The sequence below is a fragment of the Penicillium lagena genome, assembly GCF_028827675.1.
Source record: "Penicillium lagena strain IBT 129212 chromosome Unknown utg000001l_segment0_segment0, whole genome shotgun sequence".
NCBI lineage: Eukaryota > Fungi > Ascomycota > Eurotiomycetes > Eurotiales > Aspergillaceae > Penicillium > Penicillium lagena.
Genome location: NW_026623222.1, coordinates 5,525,666 through 5,551,393, shown reverse-complemented (window position 1 = coordinate 5,551,393; position 25,728 = coordinate 5,525,666). Strand labels below are relative to the sequence as shown.

At 53.0% G+C, this 25,728-nt stretch overlaps 10 protein-coding genes across 10 annotated transcripts; 3 read left to right on the top strand and 7 right to left on the bottom strand.

Annotated features, from left to right (window-relative positions):
- Window positions 1-2,985: 2,985 nt before the first annotated feature.
- Window positions 2,986-4,341, top strand: N7510_002448 (uncharacterized protein; the record flags this gene model as incomplete). The annotated part of the gene is made up of 2 exons (XM_056974375.1): window positions 2,986-4,056; window positions 4,129-4,341. The coding sequence occupies 2 exons, from the start codon at window positions 2,986-2,988 to the stop codon at window positions 4,339-4,341; spliced, it is 1,284 nt and encodes a 427-aa protein (XP_056839492.1).
- Window positions 4,342-4,692: 351 nt separating this feature from the next.
- On the bottom strand, window positions 4,693-5,830 carry N7510_002447 (uncharacterized protein; the record flags this gene model as incomplete). Its single annotated transcript, XM_056974374.1, has 2 exons — window positions 4,693-5,631; window positions 5,705-5,830. 2 exons carry the CDS (start codon window positions 5,828-5,830, stop codon window positions 4,693-4,695), a joined length of 1,065 nt encoding a protein of 354 aa, XP_056839491.1.
- Window positions 5,831-6,157: 327 nt separating this feature from the next.
- zfpA (uncharacterized protein) lies at window positions 6,158-8,118 on the bottom strand (the record flags this gene model as incomplete). Its single annotated transcript, XM_056974373.1, has 2 exons — window positions 6,158-7,626; window positions 7,680-8,118. The coding sequence occupies 2 exons, from the start codon at window positions 8,116-8,118 to the stop codon at window positions 6,158-6,160; spliced, it is 1,908 nt and encodes a 635-aa protein (XP_056839490.1).
- Window positions 8,119-10,764: 2,646 nt separating this feature from the next.
- On the bottom strand, window positions 10,765-10,977 carry N7510_002445 (uncharacterized protein; the record flags this gene model as incomplete). Its single annotated transcript, XM_056974372.1, has 1 exon — window positions 10,765-10,977. The coding sequence occupies one exon, from the start codon at window positions 10,975-10,977 to the stop codon at window positions 10,765-10,767; it is 213 nt and encodes a 70-aa protein (XP_056839489.1).
- A 3,425-nt stretch (window positions 10,978-14,402) lies between these two features.
- N7510_002444 (beta-N-acetylhexosaminidase) lies at window positions 14,403-16,214 on the bottom strand (the record flags this gene model as incomplete). Its single annotated transcript, XM_056974371.1, has 1 exon — window positions 14,403-16,214. The coding sequence occupies one exon, from the start codon at window positions 16,212-16,214 to the stop codon at window positions 14,403-14,405; it is 1,812 nt and encodes a 603-aa protein (XP_056839488.1).
- Window positions 16,215-16,646: 432 nt separating this feature from the next.
- Window positions 16,647-17,591, bottom strand: N7510_002443 (dihydrodipicolinate synthase family protein; the record flags this gene model as incomplete). The annotated part of the gene is made up of 1 exon (XM_056974370.1): window positions 16,647-17,591. The coding sequence occupies one exon, from the start codon at window positions 17,589-17,591 to the stop codon at window positions 16,647-16,649; it is 945 nt and encodes a 314-aa protein (XP_056839487.1).
- Window positions 17,592-18,560: 969 nt separating this feature from the next.
- N7510_002442 (acetyltransferase SAS4-like domain-containing protein) lies at window positions 18,561-20,261 on the top strand (the record flags this gene model as incomplete). The annotated part of the gene is made up of 1 exon (XM_056974369.1): window positions 18,561-20,261. The coding sequence occupies one exon, from the start codon at window positions 18,561-18,563 to the stop codon at window positions 20,259-20,261; it is 1,701 nt and encodes a 566-aa protein (XP_056839486.1).
- Window positions 20,262-21,279: 1,018 nt separating this feature from the next.
- Window positions 21,280-23,087, top strand: N7510_002441 (neutral amino acid permease; the record flags this gene model as incomplete). The annotated part of the gene is made up of 8 exons (XM_056974368.1): window positions 21,280-21,464; window positions 21,525-21,538; window positions 21,597-21,669; window positions 21,735-22,066; window positions 22,125-22,480; window positions 22,534-22,759; window positions 22,822-22,937; window positions 23,001-23,087. 8 exons carry the CDS (start codon window positions 21,280-21,282, stop codon window positions 23,085-23,087), a joined length of 1,389 nt encoding a protein of 462 aa, XP_056839485.1.
- An 831-nt stretch (window positions 23,088-23,918) lies between these two features.
- N7510_002440 (DUF3807 domain-containing protein) lies at window positions 23,919-24,615 on the bottom strand (the record flags this gene model as incomplete). The annotated part of the gene is made up of 2 exons (XM_056974367.1): window positions 23,919-24,460; window positions 24,513-24,615. 2 exons carry the CDS (start codon window positions 24,613-24,615, stop codon window positions 23,919-23,921), a joined length of 645 nt encoding a protein of 214 aa, XP_056839484.1.
- A 75-nt stretch (window positions 24,616-24,690) lies between these two features.
- N7510_002439 (HVSL domain-containing protein) lies at window positions 24,691-25,635 on the bottom strand (the record flags this gene model as incomplete). The annotated part of the gene is made up of 3 exons (XM_056974366.1): window positions 24,691-25,083; window positions 25,133-25,329; window positions 25,422-25,635. The coding sequence occupies 3 exons, from the start codon at window positions 25,633-25,635 to the stop codon at window positions 24,691-24,693; spliced, it is 804 nt and encodes a 267-aa protein (XP_056839483.1).
- Between the last annotated feature and the right edge of the window lie 93 nt (window positions 25,636-25,728).

Genomic DNA, 25,728 nt, shown 5'->3' with positions numbered 1-25,728 from the left:
TAGGTGGATGGATGGCTTCAAAGATTGGGCTCCATACTTGAGTTGGGGTTGATGGGTAGAGTAAATGGACATTTTCACTGCCCAAATAATTACTACCCTTGGAATAGACGGTGGGGATAAGACTCCTTTGACTTCGGTAAGGCTTTGAGGGTTTAATCAGAGCAGAACTGGCCTGCCCCATGATCCAGAATCATTCCACTCATGCCCTAATTCCATATGCAAACCTCCAACTTCGCACGAGGATGGAAGGCAATATCTTACTTCACAATTTCAAACGATTCTCCCCAGTCCCCGGTTTGTTTTTCTAGACTTCGTCCCCTGAATCCTTTCTCTTGTTTACAACAATCCGAGTCCGGGATAACCATCCAGCATGCTCAACCCTATCGTTGGCACCCCCAGTTCCCCGGGGCGTAAAGTTTCAGATGAAATCCGAACATAGAAAAATGGCCAAGACACAAGCAGAGGTAATGGAAAAGTAGTAGAGAATTAAAATAAAACGAGAAAGACCTCATATGCAGCCGATCTACCATTATTCCGCGTGCTGAGATCCTCTATATATCAGCCATAAACAGTCCGTAGGTCAGTACACTCATCTACCACTTTGATCTACAGCACAGTATGTATACTGCATGCACACTCAAGGCGGGAACTTTGCAGCAGAAGGGACAGGGTGTAAGACAATAGCCGGGCGGGAAGATCGACAACGCATAGGTTTCTTGTTGGTCCGGCTTCTCTTCCGAATAGATGGCGGGCCGTTCGTTTCTCCCTAGCCCCGGATAAATTGCTGCAGAGGCAAAAGCCGGTTTCAACGCCACCCGTGCCATCCCTCCTTCGGGAGAGAAGCTTCTTTGAAACAAGCCTGCTTCTTGGTAAGTTGGATTCCGGGCCCAGGATCGGCAGCTGTGTCCGGGGAAGGGCGGGTTGGGTTCTTTCCCGAGAGTCTTGGCCGATCTGTTTGTGTTGGTTGATGGTGGAGTCCTATGATGTACAGACAGAGGGATGGGGATTTGCTAGCAATTGTGAGGCGGACATATATCACTCTAGGCCTGTATAAACCGTATGTATATAAGTATTGTTTCCCACATACACGTATAGGTAGAAGCTATCCTCCAAAATTTGCGTGCTATGAAAAGCTCGTGGAATAATAAGAATGGCACTGCCATCCCCAGGTGACAGATCACCTCCCGTCAAACAAAAAACCCTCCGTGTCCCGAACCAGCTAGCGAGGCATGCGGTTTCCTATGGAAATTGCTTTTGCACTCAGGCCTGATTGATCTGGGTGTTAAATGATTGGCGCGGATGATGTTGGGGCTGTGGAAGAACCAGCCCTATGTGGCTAACCGTCCAGGATGGAACATTGTCAACCTGGCTGGGCACTGTCAAGATATAGAGACGGCTCTACTCTGGACTGTTCGTCAGGTTCTTACTGCTTCGGGATTGATCTGCTGTCTTTATAGCCATGTAGATTATGGCTTGGTCAGGGATGTGACTATTCTTGTGGTAACTTTTAGGACGTATTCAGCAATGTAGAGACGGAAGGGAACAGCAGTATTGTTCTCTTTGTCTGGGAATCCCTGTGCAAATCCCTGAGTAATGGACGGAGAAAGGCAACGCAAGAAAGAAGCTACACATCAGAAAAAAATCCACCAGCTTAATTCGACTCTTCGCATCGAAGCCGTTGAAGAATTGTGACTTGGCCCTGTCCATCTCTGTCTCTGACGCTGTTTCACACAACACCCTCCCTCCATCCACCATTCCCGCTTCAATCCCCAGCCCAGATAGAGGACGCGATAAGACAACATTGGATACAATAAACTGAGAATAAAGATCTGAAACGAACGACGGCAAGTGGATTTTCCCCGATTTCTGGCCTGGCCAGGTCTGAATGTCATTTCGGCATTTCGGCAATACCCATGTCCATGTCCATGATCTTCTTCCTTCTCGCCTTCACCCCTTGAGACATCAAAGAGATCTTCAGCACTGGGCTCAGATATTCACGGGCCTGGAAGGAAGACACCAGCCGGGCCGACTGGAGGAGATGAAATGAAATAGCCCTGGACCAGACAAGAAGACGAAGATAATCCTTGGTGTTAGCAAGTCATATAATCTGCAAACGGTCATCTTGCTTTTGTCTATCCAGCGGACTCAATTTCTCTCTCTCCATATTGTCTCTCAAACAATCTCGACCCATTACGTTGGCTGTGGCAGTTTGGGGGAAATAGACCGAGAAAACACAGAGAATCACCTCAAAGTTGATTCAGCCATTGGCTAGTGCACTCCCCGACAGGGCTGAGACCGCATGTGCATCTAACGGCTCAACTGACACTTTGGATCCTCTCCCCGCCACTTTGGGAGTCACTTTCGGAGAAGAGGTGGACATTATTGCCCGCGTCAGGATTGCTTACACACTATATTGCGGCATTTGAAGACGAATCTCTCTTTGCTGCTAACAGGAGGCGGAATGCAGAGAAAGTAAGTGCCCGAGCAACCTGCCTCGATCTCGCAGGTGAAACCTCTCCATAAAAAACAAGGCACTAACGCCATCTATAACGGTCAGCCCTGCAAGTGTCCCTCCGCAACAAGCAGTCCAGTTATTAGGCGATACCGCCAGCCCTCAAAGGCTCATATACAGACGGTAGTCTACACGCAGCGACAACCCGCCGTACAACAACCAATCTGCAAGTAATTGCGGTGAGGTCTTTGTTTCTGATCCGGACCATGGTTGACTTGCTTGTCGGCGGCGGCTCTGGGGCCCCAAAGCCAAGGCAGAAAGAAATCTCCGCCATGGCCGCCGGGTTTATTTACTCTTTTGCAGACCAGCGGACGAGTTTGGGTAGTAGGGCTTCTTCATTTTCTCCAATATACCGCCACCACTCAGACACTGCACTGCATCGACGGCAGCAGCAACATCTACCACGAAGAGATCTTTATCCTCGAGACAGTACCGTGGCAAGAATGTCTCAAAAAGGGTCATATACTCTCCCAATGAGAGAAGGCCTTCCATATATCCCAGAAAATCTGGCACTTCACCACCAGTCAATCTTGCAGACTCCGAGCCCTGCTATGATGTCCGAGCCAGACATAACGACTTATCCTCAAGCTAAATACGTCTGTGAATCTCTGGAGCAATTCGACCGCTCCTTTAACACCATAGCAGCCAGTATCACCTGCCCTCTAGTTCAACCAACCCCCATCTATCAAACACCAGACAATTCCTCTTTCCTCACCAGAACCGAGGAAACACCATCACTCTCGTCTTCCCTTGGTTTTGTGGACATGCCACAAGACATGCCCTCCATCCCCAATGATGCCTGGTTCCAGCCTCTGGCAGACGATGATATCCAGAAGAACCTTGGCTCGACATGCTCTACAGTCGACAGCAGCAGCCCTGGCTGGCTGCCATTGACAATGGCCAGCAGTGCCGAGATCTGGCGCTCGTACTCCATCCCAGACTCTTTAGCTGAAGATCTAGGGCTGGCAGAAGCTAGGTATTGCAGCACTGGCTGGCTCGCCCCGAATACCAGCACCACCAGCGAGCAGCTCGTGGCTAGCCCCGTTATCACTCATGCACATGAGATGCACGCTCTGCAACAGTATCCTGTCCCCTCTCCGTCCCCATCCTCACCAACAACCAGCCATAATAGTTGCCGCTCATTTGTTGCACCCAAACCCTCCTCCAGTCACCGATGGGACCTGGAGCCTTACAACAATCACTACGACCACCCAAACACCGAGTCAATATTGGTCGATAACAGCAACACTTACACCCTTGACCAAAAGGTACAACCGCGCACCCAAACCCCACCGCCAACAGAGAATGTCTATTCATCATCTTCACAGCCATGCCGAAATGCATCAGGAATCACAGTCGGTCTGCACTACACCGACTCGCGCAACGCCTTCCTGATCGACTGGAAGCGGCGCGGACTATCGTACAAGGACATCAAGCGCCTTGGCGGGTTCAAGGAAGCAGAGTCAACGCTTCGGGGCAGGTTTCGCACTCTCACTAAAGCGAAAGAGCAGCGGGTGAGGAAGCCGAAATGGCATAAGGAGGATGTGAGTATACAACCCTGCCCTGTCCTGCTTTTGTATGACCATCTATAGTTGCTGATTGACATTGCGGACTAGGTCGAGCTCCTCATTGAAGCAGTCAACGCCTGCTTCTCAGAGTTGAATGGGTTTTCTGCTTCTCGGGGACCGCCGCGCAAGAATGCAGAGATTCTGCCCAAGGTATCGTGGAAGAAAGTCGCGCAGCATATCTGGAGCCATGGCGGATCGTATCATTTTGGGAATGCGACATGTAAGAAGAAGTGGTGTGAGATTAACAAAATTCAGATCTAGTATTCCCACTGGATGTTTCTCAGGTGTTGTGGGAGTGTGTCTTGTTTTCTCATGTCTCTTTTCTTGCATTTTCCCGGTCTGCTGTGCACTTCGCTTGGAAACACTTTTAGCTGGTTTGACTTATGTTGTACCGGTTTACTGTGGTGGTTTGGGTTCTTGCCATTTGTGCCTGTTTTAATTTTGTCGTTTGTATGTTTTAGACTGGTGTTAGAGTGATTTCTGTCTTCGAGGTTGGAAAAAAGAGGCCTTGCACATCATCGTTTCATTCAGTCGTTGGCAATGCATATGTACTTTGCTTTCTCCGTGTATAGTCATCCTCTTCTTAACACCTAGCGAAGCACCATGTCATGATCACAAGTAAGACAATCCCCTAGAATCAGTCCTGGGAAACCCAATCTTCTCCAGCACCTTCGTCAGATACTGCGGGTTCTCCCTCAAAGCATCCCACTCACTCTCGGCTTTAACCATAAGTGTGCCCGCCAGAATCGTCCCGTTCAGAGAAACAACACCAGAGTCAAGAATATCGTTCGCCGCATCCAAGTCAACGGGCACGGTAGCAGTCTCATGTCGCCGGGGACAAATCATCATCGTTGAGAGCGTCATGGCCAGATTGTAACTAATTAACGACGGTCCGGTCGTAGGAGGCGGTGTGGTGGGACCTTGGTGTGAATCTCTCCCTTGTGTCGCTGCCACGGCTGCGCGGTATAATGTCTGATAAATAGAGAAGAGGGTATCTGGCGATGGGTTGGACGGAAGGGGTAGAGCGTAAGCCGCAATTGGGAATTGATGGAGTGTTAGCGGGGCGGACTTGTTGGAGTGTGATTGAGAAGGAGAGGAAGAGAACTGGTCAATGAGAGGACTCCATCCCTCGCACTCGGGCTGTTGTCGCATCGCCTCAACGGGGAGGAACTGCAGATGTCGATGCGGCTGACTGGCCCCGCTCTCATCTCCAGAGTTGAAGAAGGCAAATAACCTCCCCTCAGGGTCTTTGTTTTGAGCAGGCCACGCCTGCAAACAATCATATGTCACCTCGAGGTCGTCTTTCTCCAGCAGATCGGTCTGGGCCCGCCATTCTTTTGTGGCGAGAATGAAATGGTTGGGAATAACCGGGAACTTGTTCAGCACGAGCGCGTGCGTTGGGTGAGAGGGCGGGAACTGCGCTACCAGCAGATCTGGGGATGGGTCTGCGAAGGGGTCCGGTTTGGGGGGGTTGGGGTTAGGGCCGGCGGGGGGCTTTGCAGCTGGATTGATGGGTTTCTTTGCGAGTGCTGGGCAGTAGCGGAGTTGGTACTGGGTGGTGGCCGGTCATGTTAGTTGGTGTGGTGGCACCTTGGGTCAATGATAGACAGAGAGATAGACGTACCGATATCCCTGCGGCATTTATTATGGATAGATAGGTTGAGGAGAAGACTAGATGACCACCATCTTTGGCTGCAACGAAGCGCCGGGCCACCAGGGCAGAGAGGTTCTCGGACAGGCCCAATTGCATGGCTGATGGTGAAGGAGATGCGGAAGGTAAGATGAGGGCGGGGATCGGCGGCAGATCGATGTTCGATGTATAAACCCCGAGGAAGACGGAATCTACATTATGACACGAACATGAACAACTTGGAAGTCTCAACTGCTCACCCGTGCCAGCAGGAGATGCATTATACAGGTTGGTAGGTGTATGGCTAATAGTAGAGAAGAACATCATGAAAAAGGTATCATCCATCAATCATCCCGTACTCAGTCAGAATCCGCTCATCAGAACGCCGCTGCTATACGGAAAGAAACCCAAAAGAAGGAAAAGACACAATAAAAGAAACAAACAGCATCAGCCCATCAAGTCATGGATGGAGATTTCGTCATCGTGCGCGCCCAGCTCCGGCAGTAGCATCGCCGGCTGGCCCATCATATGGCCCTCAGGGCCCTCAAACCAGGGGCCCCGCTCGTCATCCGTGGCATTGAGAAGGCCCTCTGCGCGCTTCATAGTCTCCATGTCCAGGTCCGTGACGTAGGCATCGCGGTTTGTGCCGTCACCGGCGCCGCCGGGGAGGCGAAGACGCACCTCGAAGTCGTTGTTGAGCATCATCTCGTCTTTCCATAGACGGCGCTGGCCGTCAAAGACGCAGAGCACGCGCTTCTTGGTCTTCACACTGCTGTTGGGACAGCCCCAGGACTGCGGGTAATTGCCGCGGTTGTTGCGGCGACGCGTTGGTACGGCACGCGTGCCTTTGCTGTTTGTGTTGGACGATGATGGCTTGGAGACGGCGTTGCCGCTGCCGATAATAGGTCGCGAGGAAGCAGAGGTGTTACCCTTAGTGGATTTGAGGGCGCCTCGGCCAGCCCGCCAGTTCGAGGAGTCGTGAAAGTCATCATCGTCGTGATCGCAAATGTCGTCCGAGTGGTCGACGGGGCCTGCCGCATCGACCAGCTGATGCTTCTCCATCGTCTTCTTCACCTCGTCGTCCGCGGCTACCTCAGCCAGTCGCTGCTGGTTGATAGCCTCGGACGGTTCCTCTTGTTGCACCACGCGCAGGACACAGTCGTCCAGATGCTCGTAAAAGTCCTGAGCATTGCTGAACGTGGCGGAACAGGTCGAGCATTTGCCCGTCGCATCGCTGCCGTAGTTCATGCCCTTCTTGCTGACGGCGGTGGGGCTGCGCTTGCGGCAGTTGGGCGGCGTTTGCTCGACGCCGTGTACCGAGGTCAAATGGCGTTTAAAGACGTCGGCCCGGTTGAAGCTCTTCTCTGCGGACGAGCCAGATCCCGGGCAGAACCCGCACACCATCGTGCCCTTGTAATGGGTCAAAGTGTGGCGGTTCTTGTCGTATTTGCGGGCGAAGCCCTTAGTGTGATAGTCGCAGGTCACGATCGGACACTTTTCTGGCCGTTCGGACTGGTGTGTGAGCATGTGGGCCTTGAGGTCTTTGAAGACCCGTCCGCAGTCCGGGTGCGGGCATCGGCCTTTTTCACGGGTCTCTTCGTCTGGCTCGACACTGCTCAGAGCCGGGCTCTGCTGTGAGCGCCGAGAGCGGACGGAGGAGATGGAGGACCGGCGCTCATAGACCGATACGGGCCGGGAGTGAGAGCTCGCCGACAGCATTCCCGGCCGCGGCTCGGGATGCAATTGCGGAGAAAGCTGATCTACATTCTCGCCGTAAGGGACCGGTGACCCGGCTGGCGAGTGAGGGAGGAAGTTGGTCGGCACTGCCGAGTATGTCGGGTTGGGCTGTTCGGGGTAGGAGATGATTGGTGGGGAGAATCCAGGGGCTGCTTGTGCGGGTTGGATCAATGAAGGGTCTATTTCACTTGTTAGAGAGAGGTTGACCCTGCCGTCCACCAACATCACTTACCAACGACGAAATTGTCCGGGAATTTCTCTTGATAGAACCCGTCCATATCGATAGCACCGCCCATGTACTCATTGGACATGGGATCATTCATGACGGCTGAGGGCAAACCCAAGCCGTAGCCGGTGTTCACCCAGTTGTCCTGGAAGACCTGGGCTGTTCCGGAGTATGGGGAGCCGATAGCGGAGGAGGAGGCGCTGGGGATAGAAGGAGCGGACGAGAAATGTTCCGAGGGTTGCGCGGCAGGCGGAGTAGTCGGCATCGATGAGATCTTGTGGAGGTCGGACTCGGCGAAGATCGCCGGGGTATCGTAGTAGGAGGTAGTGTAGGGCACGACGTTTTCCATGGGGAGGGCGAAGGCGTCGACCAGGTTAGGGTCCATTGCCATCTGCTGGAAATACTGCTGCGATGGTCGCGATCTTGTAGAGTCTATAGCCAGCATGTTTGAAGGGAAGTCCGGGGTGGGCATGCCACGCTGACGAGAAGTTTAGCGCTATGTCTTTCCGGTAGACATACAACGGAGCAACAAGTATTTCACAGACAAATCATCGAGTCCGTTGTGGCACCTGTCAAGTTCGGAGCCTGAGGGAGGGGGGAATGGGCATTATAACTCTAGAACGAAGCATTGCTCAACGATGATAGCCCGCCCTACCGCGTTAGTTCAGTCTAGTTCTGCATAGTTCATGAATGACAAAAAATAAAAATAAAAATAAAAATAAAAATAATTCCGTCCGCGCCCGTCTGGGGCTGTGCGTCGACAGGGACAAGCCAACTAGTTCGTTGCTGACACGCCAATCATCATCCGTGTCAGGCGTCCAGGCTGCGGGTTGTGCCGTTCACTGACGTCCTGGCCTGTCGCCCTACGAGAATCAATCTTCCAGTATGGTGATCAATTGGTTCCCAGTCCCTGTCGAGGTTCCTCTCTCCTCGTCCGACCAACGACGATCGCACCATCTGACAACGTTACATGGCCGTCCCAAAAACCCGTCCGTCCGGGTCAAACCCTATGAGGACCCAAAAAAGAAAAAAGAATCGGGCCGGGGATCAGCCACCAAGACCCTTGTTAGGCAAATGATTCGTCAGAGAGGTGAAATGAGGCCCAGAACCTCTCGTCCCAATCGAGGCCGCTACATCACTTCCGAACAGCGCGGACATCGGCCGCATGGTGGATCCTGGCGTCGCTCGGGGTCACGGTCTAGGCGATTTTGGTGATAGGCGGGTCGGCGATCATTCCTTTGGCTCGCTGTGTCGCCGTCCCAGAGCCGCATAGGATCGATCCATCGGGAGAAGGATCGGTTCGGATTTGCATTTTATTTGCACATGACAGTAGTGACACGAAAAGGGGATTCCTTTTCTGGGTCGGACTGACGCTTGACTCTTTACCAGTGGAGTATGCACAACGCGAAAAACACAGGGGTGGATAACAGACGGGCACCCCGAATCTCGTGGCTTCGGCATGGCGTAAGTCCACTCACTGGGGGTGACTACAATAGTATCGGTGAGGGCAACCCCACTGGCGAATCGAACCGCGCCACACTGGTCGTCAAAGCCACATCCCACCGTCCTCGAGACCAATCACGGCGCATCTCGGTTCTTTCATTGCTTCTGGTTGGCCCGACGGGAGGCGCAGTCGGGCTGCATTCACCGACTTGTTCGGGGATGCCCGTCGTTTGCTGCATGAGATCATTTTGGTTCTCGTATTATCATTATAGATTTGCTGTCCCCCTGTGCTTTAGTTGATTTTTAATCCTGTAGGTTGACAGACCTCCTTCCTACTAGGACTTACTTCCAGTGGTTGCCTTGAAACTAGCCGCCGGCCAGTCAGCACCACGCAATGGCCTGTCCCGTGTGATGATGGGGGCAGTCCAGCGTCCAATCCCAGTACCGGAACGCGCTGCTGGCTCTGGGCGCCCCCATTAGCACCCAGGAAAACAGGATGATTAGGGTAGGGCTAGGATCGCTTCACGCTAGCCGTCACCACGGTCCTGGGATGCTGTTTTCCATCATCATCCGGACTGGCATGATCGGCGACTCCGAGGGGCTTTTTTTTTTTTTTTTTCCCCTCTCCCTTAGGGCTGTGTGTACTTCCGGAAAAACAACACGATGCCCGATCAAGTAGGGAGTTCGGGACCATGGTTTGCTCGTCCATGGTACCCTCGATTTCCGATTTTCCAGTTTGTTCGTATAATCATGTCACACTCCATAAGAAGTAATGAACTTGGAATCAATGTACGACTTGCTAAATAATGCACATGGAATCGTTTCAAGAAGTTCCATCGTGCAACTCAACTCCCCGTAACTCCCCGGGGCTCCCCATAATTCATGATCAAGCCTAAGCCCTACGCCCCCAGTCGATCCCTGTCGTCCATGTGGTCGTGCTAAAAACAGCAACCCATTCAGTCATGAAGCAGGTTTTGTTCCAGACTTGTCCATCCACCCACCCACCATCCATGCTTGCTTGCTTCATGTCGGTCGCACAAAACAGTCTGCTCGCCTGTTTCAGATCTCAGAGTGATTTCCGAGATTTTAATGCAAATGGCCCCCAAGTTTCCACCCTGTTTTCCGCGTGGGAGACGATCTGCGGCCTGGAAAAAACGTGGCCTCGCTCTTTGTCTTACGGCCAGCGTCAATTTCTTGCCAGCGGATTATCGATGGTCCTCCAGAAGCACAGATGGCTAAGCAGCTTGCTCTTTCTCAAATTGGATTAGATTGGATTAGTTCGTTGGTTAGTCTCGTCGCAAGTCAGTCAGACAAGACAGCCTTATGGGGAGTCTCTTAGCATTTCGTCCCGACGATCAAGCGTCTAGACTGTGTCAGGATTGGGGCTTACCTGTCTGTGCCCACCCATTAATTATTGACAGATGACTCCTGGCCTCCGCTAATCAGGGACATTCTTCCTATTTGACAGCCCTGGAGATTAGCTACTCGTATAGCTACTCCTGAACCACGTCTACATGGAGCCATTTAACGCTTTAAAATCCACACCCCGCCTATGCCGGCTTCCGCGCTAGAGGACGTGTCTTCCTTTCACCCGGCTAAATCTAGTAACCCGGCGCGAGATATGGTCGCAGATCCAGTTTGGGTCTGGTTAGGAGGAGGATCTAGCGGCTCTAGTGATGTGCACGGGTGCGTCTGGGGCGACCGGAGGATAGTCGGCGGATGTCAAGTCTTCAAGTTGAGTCTCAAGGCATTTAATCAGACAGGTCATATAGTACGTAGAGTGGGTACTCTCCGATCCGTAATCCTGCCATATCAATGTGGAATTTGGCTGATTCTTGATTACATAGTGCTCTCTGTGCATATTCAGGGGTCTCGTTCGGCCCCTTTTCCCTTTTCCCCTTTTTGTCGAACACGATCTCGTCCAGCATCACATGGCCCCCTGCATCGTGTCTTACATCCTGCAACTGCACTTGGTGGTGGGCCCCGCGGTCCGATCCTCTGCCACATTCCATGCGGTCGGAATTTCTTTGTTTTGCACTGGCTCAGCATCAACCGAGAATTGCGTCCTGTCCAATCCCTCCTGCCAAGATCTGACCACTGACGACACTCTCCAATAGATAGGGGTTTGCGATCTGAGCGCCGTTGTGTTGAGTCTGTGCGCTCCTTTTCCAAATTACGTTTCCAAATCACCCATGACATGACTCGTGGTGAATCTCTCAGTTTGAGACTTTCCCCGACGTGTATTGTGTCTCTGGTTCAGAACCAGAAGAGTCACCTGACGACTGTGTATACAATGTGTAACCTCCCCTCATCATCCCAACAGACCCGTACATAGTAACACAAAGGCAGTTCCCAGGCAATAGCGTACTATCCTCCCTCGAGGCGCTTGCTGTCTCCCGTCTGTCGGCCCTGTTGATCAAGGCCAGGAAAATACTCCCACCCTCTCCTCCAATAACACATGATTGATCCAACGCACCGATCTACGTACAGCCAACACGGTGGTACATTTGTCATGGAAGATCCATCGCGGGAGATACACAGTCCCCAAACTCTACCTTATGGATGTGTCGATTTGGGCTTGTTCACCGCTACCTCCCTGATTCCCTCTCTATTTGTGATCACGACCATCCTTATCCGATGCAAATGTGGCTGGGAGTAATAGTGGAGCACTAGTGATCCACTTGAATCGGTGGTACAGAGGTCTTCTCCACCGAATCCAGATGATCTTGAACAGCAGAACAAAAGACAAAAGGGGAAAGACTATACCCGTCCCTCCGTACTCCATACATACAGCGCGTATCCACAGCAGTGAAAGGTACATCCGCACATCCCCATCCTAACCCCACTTAAACAGGCGCCATCGCCATCGCCGAGATACAACGATCGTCTGCAGGTGCGTGGCTTCCATTGCTGCCGTGTTCGATCTCCTTCTTGCTAGTTACATATCTACATAAATGCATATTGCACATGCAAATCTACTATGTATGAAAAGTAATAGTAGCATATAGCGCACGATCGAAGGTGACACCACACCACACCACACTATAGTTCGGGACTGATCCTTCGCTGTGGGTCAGGTCAAGTCATGGTCGATCTAAGGCAGTTGACGTGACGTTGCCTGCCGCGGACTGCGCTTTGCCACCAACAGAGTACAGTAGATGTATCGCGAGAAATCCTGATTGTGATGCGTGGGTGATCACCCGAATATACCGGGAACAAAGAAAGATATTTAGGTTCTATAGTCGCAGATCAAATGTCTGTCGGCGATGAATAACCCGGTCGGTGATTCCGCGGGCGTGATGGGCGATCGATGCGAGGTGATCGGCTGGGGTCTGTGTTCCGAGTGAGTTTCTACACTGTGGCGCAGGTTTGGGGCGCGGAGAAGGTTAGGATGTGATTGCGTCCATCACGTACATATTGATTTGCATTAGAGTTATAGATACTAAGGATCTGGAGGGAGATCATCTGCATGAATTAGTGTATACTGGGAATGGAGATGAAGTACGGACTTGAGTTGAAATTAGAGACACTACTTCAGTCCCAGCATTGATACCTACATTCTTATTAGACAATTATATTTCCCTCTCTGCAGTCAAAGAAAATTACTACAATCTAATGTAGGAACAGAAACCTTCCGCCATTCAATCATATTCCTTCCATCAGAAAATCACGAAGCACGTTCAACCAGGGCCACCCTAGTCGGCAATACATGGACACCCCAGCCACCAGGATAAGGGGCCATACACGAAAAGTCCCGGGTTCAGCTGCATGCAAAATCGCTGGAAGGATGCGTCTCGTGGCAGAGCACACGGGCATTGTTTTGGATGTTGGCTGGATGTGACACGGATCCGTGGATGTTTCTTAGAAGGCCGTTAACATGGTGGCATAAATGACGTCGTGGAGGTATATCAAAATGTCATAGCAGAGTCCGAATATGTAAGATGTTAAATATTAGGATAAAAACTATCTTTCTTCCGGCAGATCAGTACTCATCCTCATTTCCAAGGGGTTTGTCCGAAATATATATCAATGTCTCAACACCAGAGATATAATATTGTTGACGGTAAAGCTGCCGCTTCGGTTTGCGATCGACTCTGAGATCACGGATAGACTCTAAAAGAACAAATCTTCGATAATCAATCTTCAAGCCCGACATTGACGGAAATGGCCATATCGCCGCTGTATACTCAATTTCCCTTTATGATCCGACACTGTAATTGCAACCACCCTCCCTGTCTTTTCCGCGGCTGAACTCCACGGCGGGCTCTATGGTTGTTAAGGATCGTGGTCGACGGCTAGCAATTGGGTGCGTCATAAGCCAACCCCCGAGCCCTTGTTTCATAAACCGGCCAAGCCAGCCCGAGTCCAGACCATTTCAATTCCAGGTGCATTCCATAGCAAACCCACATGCTGCAAATAACACGCAATCATAGCACATGCTTCATATGCTGCATGTAAGAATATGAATAAGTATCTCCCGAATGTATCCTGGTCAGAGATATGACAAACCCCACGAATGAAGGGAAGAAGAAAAAAGAAGAAGAAGTAGCCAAGCGAGGATAAACATAAGCATTAGCCGTACTTAAATCAGAAACCATGTTCCCGGTAAGTAACAACAAACCTTCGCTCTCCTTTTCCAAAATATCAAAAGAGTTGATCATTCCATCTGTATCCCGAATCGGCCTGTGATACGGATGGAATTGAGAACCGGACTTCCTTACGAATGGTACAACATTTGCTCTTTTTTGTGGAACATCTCACTTCTGAAATGCCTCCTACATGATACACTGTAACACATCCCCAAGAGAAAAGACTGTGTCCCGGAGATGCTCGGGTACCACGTTTCAATTGAGCGGAGATCGAGACACGCGATCTTGCATCACATGTGGACATAGCCTGTGGCATTCTGCGTACAGCAGTTTTCGGAATCAGTTATACCTATTAGTTGCGGGAGTCCTGCCAACAGCTGGAAAGTGGTCGCCAGCCCACTGGAAAACCGTTTGATTAAGCTCGCAAACGCTATTGAACTGTCGCCGGCCGAGTATGACCAATGGGATGCCATGTGGCCCGGGTTCATGGATCACAGTGCCACTGTACTCATTCCTACCACACCTGTACTAAGGAAAGGTCAAGATCACCAATAGAATTGGGTATCGAAGTCAAGGCTAAAGTATATACAGGAAAACAAGAATAAGAAGTGAAAAGAGTGTCACAGAAAAAATAATGAAGGTAAAGCCCACAGTTCTCCTAACCATGAGCTCATCCATCCACCATGCCGTTCGCCTCCTAGGCAATAACGTCCTGGTCATAGTATAGATCGCAAGCATGAGGATGCTGCAGACAATACTTGGGCACAAGCGCGGTAGCCATAACACCATTTGCCACGAGATACTCGCGGAAATTCAGGATGCGCTGGGTCATCTCCGTGGTGCGCTTCTTGCCCGTGGTCGGGTCCCGGTTTCCGGACCAGAGGAGCTCGCCGAGAGCAGAGGCGCGAGGCCAGAATCCGCTGGAGACGGTTACGTCGTCGACTTGTTCGGACCAAAGGGGCGCTTCGCCGCCGAGGACGTGCTTGGCTTGCGCGTCGGTGAGGTTGGTGGTAAAGTCATAGTCGTAGATGCGCTGCCAGGTCTTGTACGGCGCGCACCACGATCCGCCATTGCCGCCGTAGTTGAAGGTCACGTCGCCGGTGGGGTTGGTCAACACGTCGTAGCGGGGATCGTTGGTCACCGCGCCGCCGTGACCGCAGTCCAGATACAGCCAGTCGGAGGAGGAGACCACGACGTCGTAGCCGCGGGCAGTCAGGTTATTGATGTTGGCGATGCCGTTGCTCCAGCTCTGCATGACGATGTTCTTGGGGACATCGTTCGCGGACACAGGGCCGAGCGCGATATCCTCCCACATCATGAGGCGGCGCGAGGGCGGGGCAGCTTCGTGGAAGATGGGGACGGCCTTGTCGACCCAGTACTGGGCGAGGTCATTGTAGGTGCGCGAGGGGTCCTCCTTGAACCACTCGGTGACGTACTTGCTGAAGTTGTAGCAACCGGTCTGGAGCTCGTCCGCGCCGACGTGGAACCAGTTATCAGGGAAGATGCCCGACAGCTCGTGATACACATTGCGCACGACATCGTAGGTGCCGTTATAGATGATGTCGAGCTGGCCTGGGTTCGGCTCAACGGCGGTGTGATACGTCCAGTCGTCGTTGGACCACCACGAGTTCGCGCACGCCACAATGGTCGGGTCAACTTGCTTCCATCCTGACTCCGAATGGCCGGGCATGTCCACTTCGGGGATGACCCGCACACCGCGAGCGCGAGCATAGGAAATGACCTGTTGCAAGTCACCATGGGAGTAGGTCTCGCGCGCGGAGTAGGCATCCTTGGTCATCTGTGGGTAGACGCTCATGTGCATCGGCCACGACTGCGAATCGTCCAGGTGCCAGTGCAGGACATTGAGCTTGGACAGGGCCATGCCGTCGATCTGCTCGAGGATCTTGGGGAGGCTGATGAAGTTGCGGCCCGAGTCGAGCATGATACCGCGGTAAGGGTAGAGCGGACTGTCCACGATGCGGACAGGCTGCTCAATGATCAAACCGCCATGGCCGTCGGAGATGACGATCTGCTGCAGGGTGGTGAACGCGTGCAGTGCACCCCAGACCGTCTGCGCGTTAATTTGGATGGTGCTGGATCCCTGGCCCACTTCCAGGGTGTACGACTCGTCCACGCCGTGCTGCAGGTCAGCATTGCCGTCGGCGACAAACACATCAATGACATGGAGCGGGACGGCCGCGGAACGCTTGTACGGTACGGGCGTGATGGTGGGTTCGCCGGGGAAGGGAGCGAAGTGATTTGCTTGGATCGGAGCCTCAGTGGCCTGGGGCACCCATTGAAGGGTGGTGATGGCTTGCCATGCGCGTTCCCAGGCACTGGTCAGGATTTGGGCGTTGCGGCCGTTGTGCTGGGCGCGCAGGGTCAAGCCCTGGACACGGACCGGGCCTGACGAACCCCAGGTAATGTGGCGCGGAGCGGGAAGTGGGTTGACCTGGACAGCCACAGCAGACCCAATGGCCGCGGCCACGCTGAGGACGGAGAGCTTCATAGTTGACGACGGTCGAGGGTGTTGAGAAAGGGAAAGAAGGGGCCAGGGGAAGGGGATGGACGTATTTATGACTAGCGGATCTGTTGGATCAATTGGAATGCAATCAACTAGCCAACTAGCTCCTGTTAGTTACGTGGAATTTACTACAGTCGTGTTTGATTGTTATTATTTCCGATCGGATCGAGTGTAACCGTCCAAACAGCCCTCGCTTAACCCTAAATCTATGGTCTGTACCCCTGAACAGGCCCTGAGCGGACCCTTGAGGTTTCGTTTCATGAGGTTACATCACCTGCTTGTAACAGTGCTAGCCCCATTTTACCCAGTGTGTCCTAACTGCGACCTCCACATACGACCGTGGGGAAAACAAACAAGCTTTAAATGACTGTGCGGATAATCGGATAATGGGATGATAAGAGGACACGAACGATTAAGTTACTTCTCGAGCGACCGCTCCATCTCCATCCCCTCGCGGAACTCCCCCTGAATGGCTGCCGCGGCCTGGTCCGACGGAGGCACACACGGCCGGCGTGGTAGTCCTCCATAGCCATGGTATGATTGCAGCGCACTCTTGACCGCCACAAATCCCCCATGGATGGCCGCCCAGTCCGCACGGGCAACCACCGCCTGAGCGCGTTGCGCTTCGTCGACCTTGCCGCTGCGATACAGCTCCATGACCCGGACACACGACCGAGGAATCACGTTGGCGACTCCCCCAATGATACCCGCGCCGCCGACAACCAGGGTCTGCAGCGTGAAATCGGCAGAGCCGCCGAACGTGAGGAACCCTGGCTTGGCGGCTGCCGCCACGCGAGCCAGCTTGCCCGTGTTGCCGCAGGTGAGCTTGCAGCCGATGATATTGGGATGTTGCGACAGGGCCAGGATATCATCTGAGCTGAGGTCCAGTCCCGACGACGCGCCGGGGAAGTTATAGATGAGGACCGGCACGGGCGAGGCGTCGGCCACGGTGCGGAAGTGCGCATACATGGCTTCGATGTTTACCAGCGCCTTGTAGTAGCTGGGTGGCAGCACCAGGACGGCGTCGGCGCCCGACGCCGCGGCATCCTGGCAGAGCTGAACCGTCTCGCGAGTCGAGGCAGCGCCGCAGCCGGAAATCACGGGCATTGAGGGATATCCAGCGGCATCCACGGCGCGGCGTGTGGCCGCGGTGATGGCCTTGCGCTCATCGCGGTCCAGATGTACGGCTTCGCCATTGCTACCCTGGGTGACCAGGCCGGCCACGCCCGTGCGGGCAAGGTAGGCAGCGTGTTTCTCAGTTGTTGGCAGGTCGATCTCCTCATCCGGACGGAAGAAGGCCACGGTGGGCACGTAGAAGCCGCCAGTGAGCGGATTGCGCTTAGAGCTGCCGTTGGCGGCCATGTTTTATGTGAGAGATGCCCGGAAGAAGGGAGATGAAGAGATCAACATGCGGACATGGGACGAATAAATAGTGAATGAGTGACCTAATGAACTAGGATAAACCCCCACGTCCACCCACAGTATGCGTGGGACACACCCGGAAGCCCCCACGTCGGTGTGTATGCGGGGTTGGTCCCTGCCCAGGGCTGTTCTTACATAGTCGACTGGTCGGATTGGTCTCCGTCAAGTAGGAACTATGTTCTGCGACTGTTAAGGCTACGATAGTTGCCGTATCGGGTATTCCTAGGCCGAGGGTCCTTTCTCCCCACACTTCGTGCCTGGCCGTGGGGGAACATGGGGTTTAGACATGAACCCAGGTCATAATCGAAGATATTGTTGTACGATTATTGCAATGAGCTATATGGCACATGGTCGAGTGTGTCACGGTCGTGGAAGGGAGAATTACATGAGTGCACGGCCACTATAACAATAAGAGGCATCACACAGTGGCCTCGTCCCCAATGTGGTTGGACTGACGCTGCCGGGGATGCGGTATAGATAGAGACCTGTGCATACAATTGTTGCGCTAGAAATGATACCGATAGACACGGTGGCAGTTGGAGGTAGACCATGATTTATTCCTTCGTGAAGGAACTGGTCGGCTTAGGGGTTCGCTCCCTATTGTTGATCGTGGGACAATTGGCAACAGGACACCTCGCCGAAGGCCCAATCGATCAATAGCCTCCCTCTGGACCAGGAGAGCTATTCATCCATGCGATCCATTCACTCTCGCCGTGCGCCAGTCTATATATACCTCGTCTCGCCAAGACTCAATAATCATCACCATCTCCGCCATCCTCACCCTTGCCCCATCAGTCAGATCTTTCTCTGCGCCCGATCGAGTCACCTCACCCACCTCCCGTTCATTCCTTCTTCTCTCCGCGCTGCGCTCCAGCATGACTGGGGACTAATTCTTCCGCCCATTGAGCAATGACCCTGCTGTCGCGGTCCTCGCTCCGTGGCTCAGGGCGAGCGGCCGACGACCACGACCACAACGACCACAACGACGGCGGGCTGGCACCGCCGTTGAAGAACTCCGACACACCCAAGAATCCTCCCTCGCGCCGCCGCAGAAGTTCGCCAGACTGTCTGGACACGACCACCACACTCGAGAATCCTGACGCCACCGACCCGCCGCCGCCCTTGAAGCCCTCGCGCCCGCGTCCCTCCGCCCGGCACCGTGCCTCGTCCTCCTCTTCTACCTCCTCCTCTTCCTCCCACACACCGGCCTCCTCGGCAGAACTGGCAACTCCCCGTGTCAACGGCAATAATGGCATCGTCAAGCACGCTCACCCTGCCGATTTGCACCCGGGCGCGCGCGAGTCTCCGGATCCATTGGACACCATTCTCTCGCCCAACATGACCTCCAAGGCTAATGGTTCGTCGGCTGCCGCAGCTCGCGCCCGTCACAGCGGTGACCAACCTGTCCCAAATGTGAACAAGAAAGAGCCGGTGGCGGCGACGCAGTCGACTCGATCCCGCCAGAGCGATGTCGTCGAGAACCTCGAGCAATCGGGTGATGGCAGGCGATCGTTGCGTTCGACGGATACTCGATGCAAGAGCGAGCTGGCACAATATATCCCCAATTACGAAGTGCTGATTGGGTTGGAGGAACCCCAGCCTGGTAAGTCTGAGTGCTCCAGGACGAGAACAGCCGCTGATGATCGAACAGAATTCTTAACTGCTACGACGACGATCACACTGATCGATGACCTTCACGAGCCGCTACCTTTCTCCGACGAATCAGACAAAATGCCTTTCGGCAATCCACTAAAGAAGCTTCACGACTGCGAGGTGATCAAACTCCCCGAGCCGAAGGGCGCAACAGACGTTGATCCACTGGGTGAAGAGACATACTTCCGCGCACACCGTAAAGTCGAGCGCCAGGAGAAACAGCTCCGCAACATAGAGCGAGACCGTTCAGACCACCAGCAGCAGACATTAGAGCGTCTTCTGGAGGAACTTCGTGGCCACGACTGGCTCCGCGTGATGGGTCTGACCGGTGTGCATGAGAGCGAGAAGAAGGCCTTCGAGCCCAAGCGGGACATCGTGATCCAGGAGGTAGTGGCGCTGGTGCGCAAGTTCCAGCTCTGGAAGGACGAAGAGCGTCGACGCAAAGTGGCCAAGGACAAACCGGCCGACACTGACTCGCGCTCCCGGAAGCGGTCCCAGCCTGTTGAGGATCATGACAGTTCCCCGGTCACTGACACCACGCCTGACCCCAACGATGTGGACGCATGGGCTGCTCGGCAGCTGCACCAGGAGGCTCGCTCGGCCACTGTCGCTGGCAAACAGGCCAAATCAGATCCAAACGCTGGCCAACCAAAGGAAGAGGTTGATAAAAGCGCCAAGGACAAGAAGTTCCGCCAAACTACCCTCCCGTTTACACCCCTTCCACCACCGCCAGAGAAGCCATTTACTTCATTCTTCGCCAAGCCATCCCAGCGCGCGGCCGCCATTGCTGCTTCCAAGGCCACAACCCACAACCGTTCCATCCTCGCATTCGGCCGTCCAGTCCCCGAAATGGGAGAGCTAGACTTCGAGCCACCCTCCGATGTTCTCACCGAGGACGCAATCCAATCCGCGCAGCGGAAGCGGCGCCGACTGAACCGGCGCAGCGGGCCTAAGTGATATCTTTTTGTTTCTGTTTCGTCTCATCTTTCTGATCGCATCCCATTTTGTACGATAGCATTTCACCGATCAAGCATGGCGTGCGTCTTTTTCTGGGGGTTGTGTTGCACGTTGCACCTAATGCCGGCGTTGGGCGAGTGGCATTTGTTAACTGTCTGGGATTGGTTGTATCTGGGTCTGTACCACCAGTCAATCGATAATATTCTGAGTATTTATTGCCGTCCCCGTGGGGATTTCAGTCAAAGCTAGAATAGTCTATACGATTGGGGAAGTGTGCGCCTTGGTATTATTATTGTTATTTTCTCAATGTGAGCGCCCTCGCAATTAACCCTGGTCTTCAGGAGAATAGAAGAGTCAATCAGTAATTAGAAGAGATGAAGAAATCTTCCTAAAAGCCTGGCCAATCCAAAACGAATAGCCAGCTCAATTGATACCATTTGTGTACAAATACATACTACCACAGTCACAACGAACCGGAGTGGCAAAGTGCGGCCCAATCCGGAGAAGCACACAAACTCCGGTGATGACGACTTGACCAACTTCAGCCTGCCGTGCAGAAGATCGACAACTCTATCTCATCTACTTTCGATCAAGCTTTTCACTCACTCACTCACTCATTTATTCGTCCTCTATCTCTTCGTCATCATCCTTTTCTTTTTTTTTTCAGAATATCCTAGAGAATAAACTTAACCCCTTCACCGGCATCGGCGAACCACCTCTCTTCCCCGGTTTCTGCAGGCTCCATCCGAACCACCGCCACCCGCCGTTTCTCTTACGTCTCGAGGTCGTGATTCGTGCTCTCGGTCCGACGCCGGGATTTTCAGGTCCCACTTTTAACTCATACTTTTGGAGGTCTACAAACTCAGTCATTATTGGATTAAACCCATTTTTTCTCTTATTTTCTACGCGGGTGGTTGTTTTTGTTTTGTCTTCCTTTCACTCTTTTCGTGACCTTCGTTCGATCTCTGCAGATATATCAGAGCCTTAATTTCGTGGGCCTCGCTCCCTCGCTGCCGTTATGACCGTCCAGGTGGTAGACGCGCCACCCCCGTCTGATCTGGAGGTTGGTGAGCTGCGCAAAGACAGCACCCAGGTCGATCCTGAGTACTTGGATGACGAGAAGGTCGCTTCGCCGCCGTATCGGCAGGACCCGTATGGCGATGAGGAGTTCGCGGAGGTGAAGTACAAGGTGTTGAAGTGGTGGTAAGTTGGCATCATACCTTGAGGAAGTTGATCGAAGCTAATTCATGTACAACTTTCTAGGCAATGCGGTTTACGTACGACCTTCTTTTCTTCTCCTTGATATTCGATCCCAATCCTAACTCCTTCACATAGTCATGGTCGCCGAAACTGTCTCCCTGGGTGTCTTGTCCCTCCCCGCCGCCGTCGCAGGCCTCGGTCTGATCCCGTACGTGACATCCCTCATACACCTCCTTAGTACATACACGAACACTACTAACACGGCCCATAAAGTGCAATTATCATCCTCATCGGTCTCGGCCTCCTCGCCACATACACAGGCTATGTGATCGGGCAAATGAAATGGAGATACCCGCACATCACAACAATGGCCGACGCCGGCGAGGTGATTGGCGGCAAATTTGGACGCGAGCTGCTCGGCATCGGCCAGATGCTGTTTCTGATTTTCATCATGGCGAGCCATCTGCTCACGTTCACGGTGGCGATGAATACCATCACGGGCCATGGGACTTGTTCGATTGTGTTTGGGGTTATGGGATTGATCATCTCGTTCTTGTGCTCGTTGCCGAGGACATTGGTGAAAATGTCGTGGTTGTCTCTCGTTTGTATATTCTCCCATCTCTCCCAACATACTCCAGTCAGAATGAACTGACTCCTCCCCAGCATTCGGAAGCATCATGACCGCCGTCCTAATCACCATGATCGGCGTCGGCATCGAGAAACCCGACATGCATATCGTGCCCGTCGTCCACACAGATCTGTTCCACGGCTTCTCAGCAGTGTGCAACATCGTCTTCGCCTTCTCGGGCCACGCCGCCTTCTTCGGACTGATGGCTGAACTGCGCAATCCTCGCGATTTCCCAAAGTCCCTGTGTCTGCTTCAGGGCCTCGATATCTCACTCTATCTCGTCGCTGCGCTCGTCATCTACCGCTACGCAGGAGATGATGTCAGTTCGCCGGCACTGGGCTCTGCTTCGCCGGTTGTTGCTAAAGTTGCGTATGGGATTGCCCTACCTACAGTAAGTTTTAGTCATTCTTTTACCTTGGATCAGTAGGTACTCACTCTTTATAGATCATCATCGCTGGCGTGATCAACGGCCACATCGCATTTAAATACGTCTACACGCGCATCTTCAGCGGAACAGACCGCATCCACAAGCGCGACTGGGTGGCCATCAGCTCGTGGGTGGGCATCGCGCTGGCCCTGTGGATTCTCGCGTGGATTATCGCCTCTGCTATCCCCGTATTTAGCAGTTTGCTCAGCTTGATCACGGCACTGTTTGCTAGCTGGTTTAGCTGTAAGACATCCCCAAATTCCTCTCCTTCCCAAGAAAAAAAGCTCTTTGCTAATAACTTCTAGATGGATTGAGCGGTATCTTCTGGTTGTACATGAATAAGGGTCTTTGGTTTTCATCTCCGCGCAAGATCGCGCTTACGGTCCTTAATTTTACGCTCGTGGGTATTGGCGCGACTTTGGTATGTCCATGTCTCTGCCTTCAATATTGAGAGGATATTTTGAAGCTAACTACAAGATTCCAGTGCGGTCTCGGCCTTTATGTCTCTGGCAAGGCTATCCATGATAACCCGAGCAGTGCCAGTTTCTCGTGTGCGAATAATGCGACATAAGATGCTTTCAGCTCGCTCTTGCTTATTTGCTTTGTTTCTTTCTTGGCTATAGGCGTCACGATATATTCCTTTTGAGCATCGAATTACCTAGCAATTCTAATATCTGTTCCCAATCAGGGGAGGGTTGTTGGCATTTGCTGCATTTGCATGGACTGTTTGCTTTGCTTTTGGGGGTGTACACTGCATTTGTATATAGACATGGGAAATATACACCAGCATTTGAACAGTTAAATTTTGGTTTGAGAGCAGATACGAAATGTTCGCAGGGAGGGTTCTGCGGAGTAGTGCTGGACAGCAACATGGCAAGTGTATAGAGATCCTCGATCAGCTGGCGAATCGGGTGCCACGAAGAGGCTGAACACATCTCTTCTCGGGGATCGTCCAAAAGGCGCCATTTCCACGTCTCGTTTCTGGGACGTGCAAATGTCGATCCTGCCAGCGGCACGGGGAGGGATAAATAGCTTGCAAGCCAAACTCACTATTCCAGGAGTGGCTTCCAACAACACCTAACCGATGGAGCACACAGGCAGTAGTCCAGACAGTACGGCCAGTCTTTCTTTCGACCAAGCCAGGAAGCATAAACCTATATATGACCAGTTAGATCTCCCCTTAATAAACCGCCAGAAAATCAATCCCCGCGAGTAACGCATTCCCGCTCAGAGAGAAGATTAGGTCGTCAAAGCCTTACACATGCGTGGATGGTATGGCATTCCGACTAAGGATGACTATACGATGATTTTCATCATTGTGGGAGGGAGGCTCGCGGAGAAAGAAAGAGAGGTATGCACGTACCTTGATGCCAGAGGGAGGTAGATAAATATCCCCAATCAATCAATCATCGTACGAGACGATCCTGCGCCCAGAGTATGGCGCATTCGATACTGGTTTTTCTGTTTGCGGCGTATCGCGTCCCAAAGTGTCTTCGCTATAATCCAATGACGCCGAGACGGGGGCTGCCTCAGCGCTGTTCTTAGCCGTTGAGTTTTTCTTCTTCTTCTTCTTCTTCTTCCTCTTCTTTTCATCCACGCTCTTCGTCTGTGTATCTCCACCTATCGCCTCCTGCCGAGATGACTGTGTAGGCTCTTCATCTTCCCCATCCTCATCCTGATGTTCGTCCTCCTCATCATCAGTCAACGACTTCCCCCTCCGAACCTCATACTCCTCATCATCCTCCTTCAACTGTCTCGCGCGCAGAACGGCATGGATCTCACTATGTCGAAAGATCTGGATCTGCTCATCTGTCAGGGTGCGCCGCACGCCATCGGGGTAGAAGCCTAGATCTGGGTCGGCATCTGCACTTTGGTCGTAGGTGTATTCGGGGAGTGTGGCGGGGGGTTGGTGCGGGAAGTGTTTTGAGTGGAAGGTTTGAAGGTCTTCCTATAGAGACTGTTAGTTTGTGAGTGTTGGAAGAGCGGAGGGACATACGCTGGTGATCGTTGGGACCTGCATTGGGTGGTGGAGGAAAACACGAGGCGGACGCGCGAGATAGTGCGAAAATTACCGTAATTACATTACAATTGATGGGCATCGTGGGATTCAGATTACAGAACCGTATGAAGATTGATTCTATCCAGATGTATTTCTATGTGCAGCTCTATCTAGTTCACTCCCTAGAAAGTGGTATACTAACAACATGATTCCCAATCTTTGCCTTGACACTATCAAATCGCACTCTCAATCCCTGCAGCGCCTTCAGATCCATCTCCCTCACCCTCTCCCGCTCCTCGGGGTCCGGTTCATCCAGACTCCACGCAAGCGAGATATGAAAGCAGTCCGTGTAATCGATATCCCCATCTGCCAGACCGCTCTTCTGACCCGCAGACGCACGGGACGCGCGGGTGTCTCGCTCGTAGAGCGGCGGCTGGTGAAAATGAGCAAGGGCGTCGTTCGCCAACCGCAGCAGCTGGTTGAGATTGTTACGGGCAGGTTTCTGCACGCGGAGCACGCGGAACCAGCGCGTGCGCTCGTGGTTGGAGACCCAGTCCAGGTGGGCGGGCTGGATGGTAAATCTGGGGTGGTTGGTGGGGGGTGTCAGAATGTGAGACACGATATGTCGACCAGGGATGTCTGGAGATCAAAACGTACGGGGGAATATGGGCGGTTTTGATCACCGTTTCCAGTCTCTCTGTAAACGAAGCCCGCTGTTCCGTGCGCAGAACTACCGGTCGCGACAGGCTGATGTGGAGGGGCAATTGCGCGCCCAGATCGGAATGCAGCAGACTGTGGTGGGAGCCGATGAGATCTGCAAGGAGGGGCAGCTCGTCTTTGGCGGGATACCCTAGAACGAAAATTAGTGAATGCGCCGGACTGAGACAATTGCAAGGGAAGACCGACACTCGAGGTAGAGGTGCGTGGGCCAGTTGCCTTCGACATGGGGAATGACGCGCTTCCGTCCGTCGTGGAGGGCCGGGTCATCTTGCACGCTGACGCGGGTGCTGGAGGCGTACAGATCGTGGAAGGAGGGCGGTAATGGCGGGAGAGCTGAGCGGGACTGGGCCGTTTCCTCCCCTTCATCGGAGTCGGAGTCGGAGTATTGGACCAGGGACATCAAGGGGTGATGATGTGGTGATGTGAGAAAGTCAGTGGTGGGGGATCAGCCGTGGATCCGCCCATCTGTCGCACAGTGTTCCAGCGCTGCAGG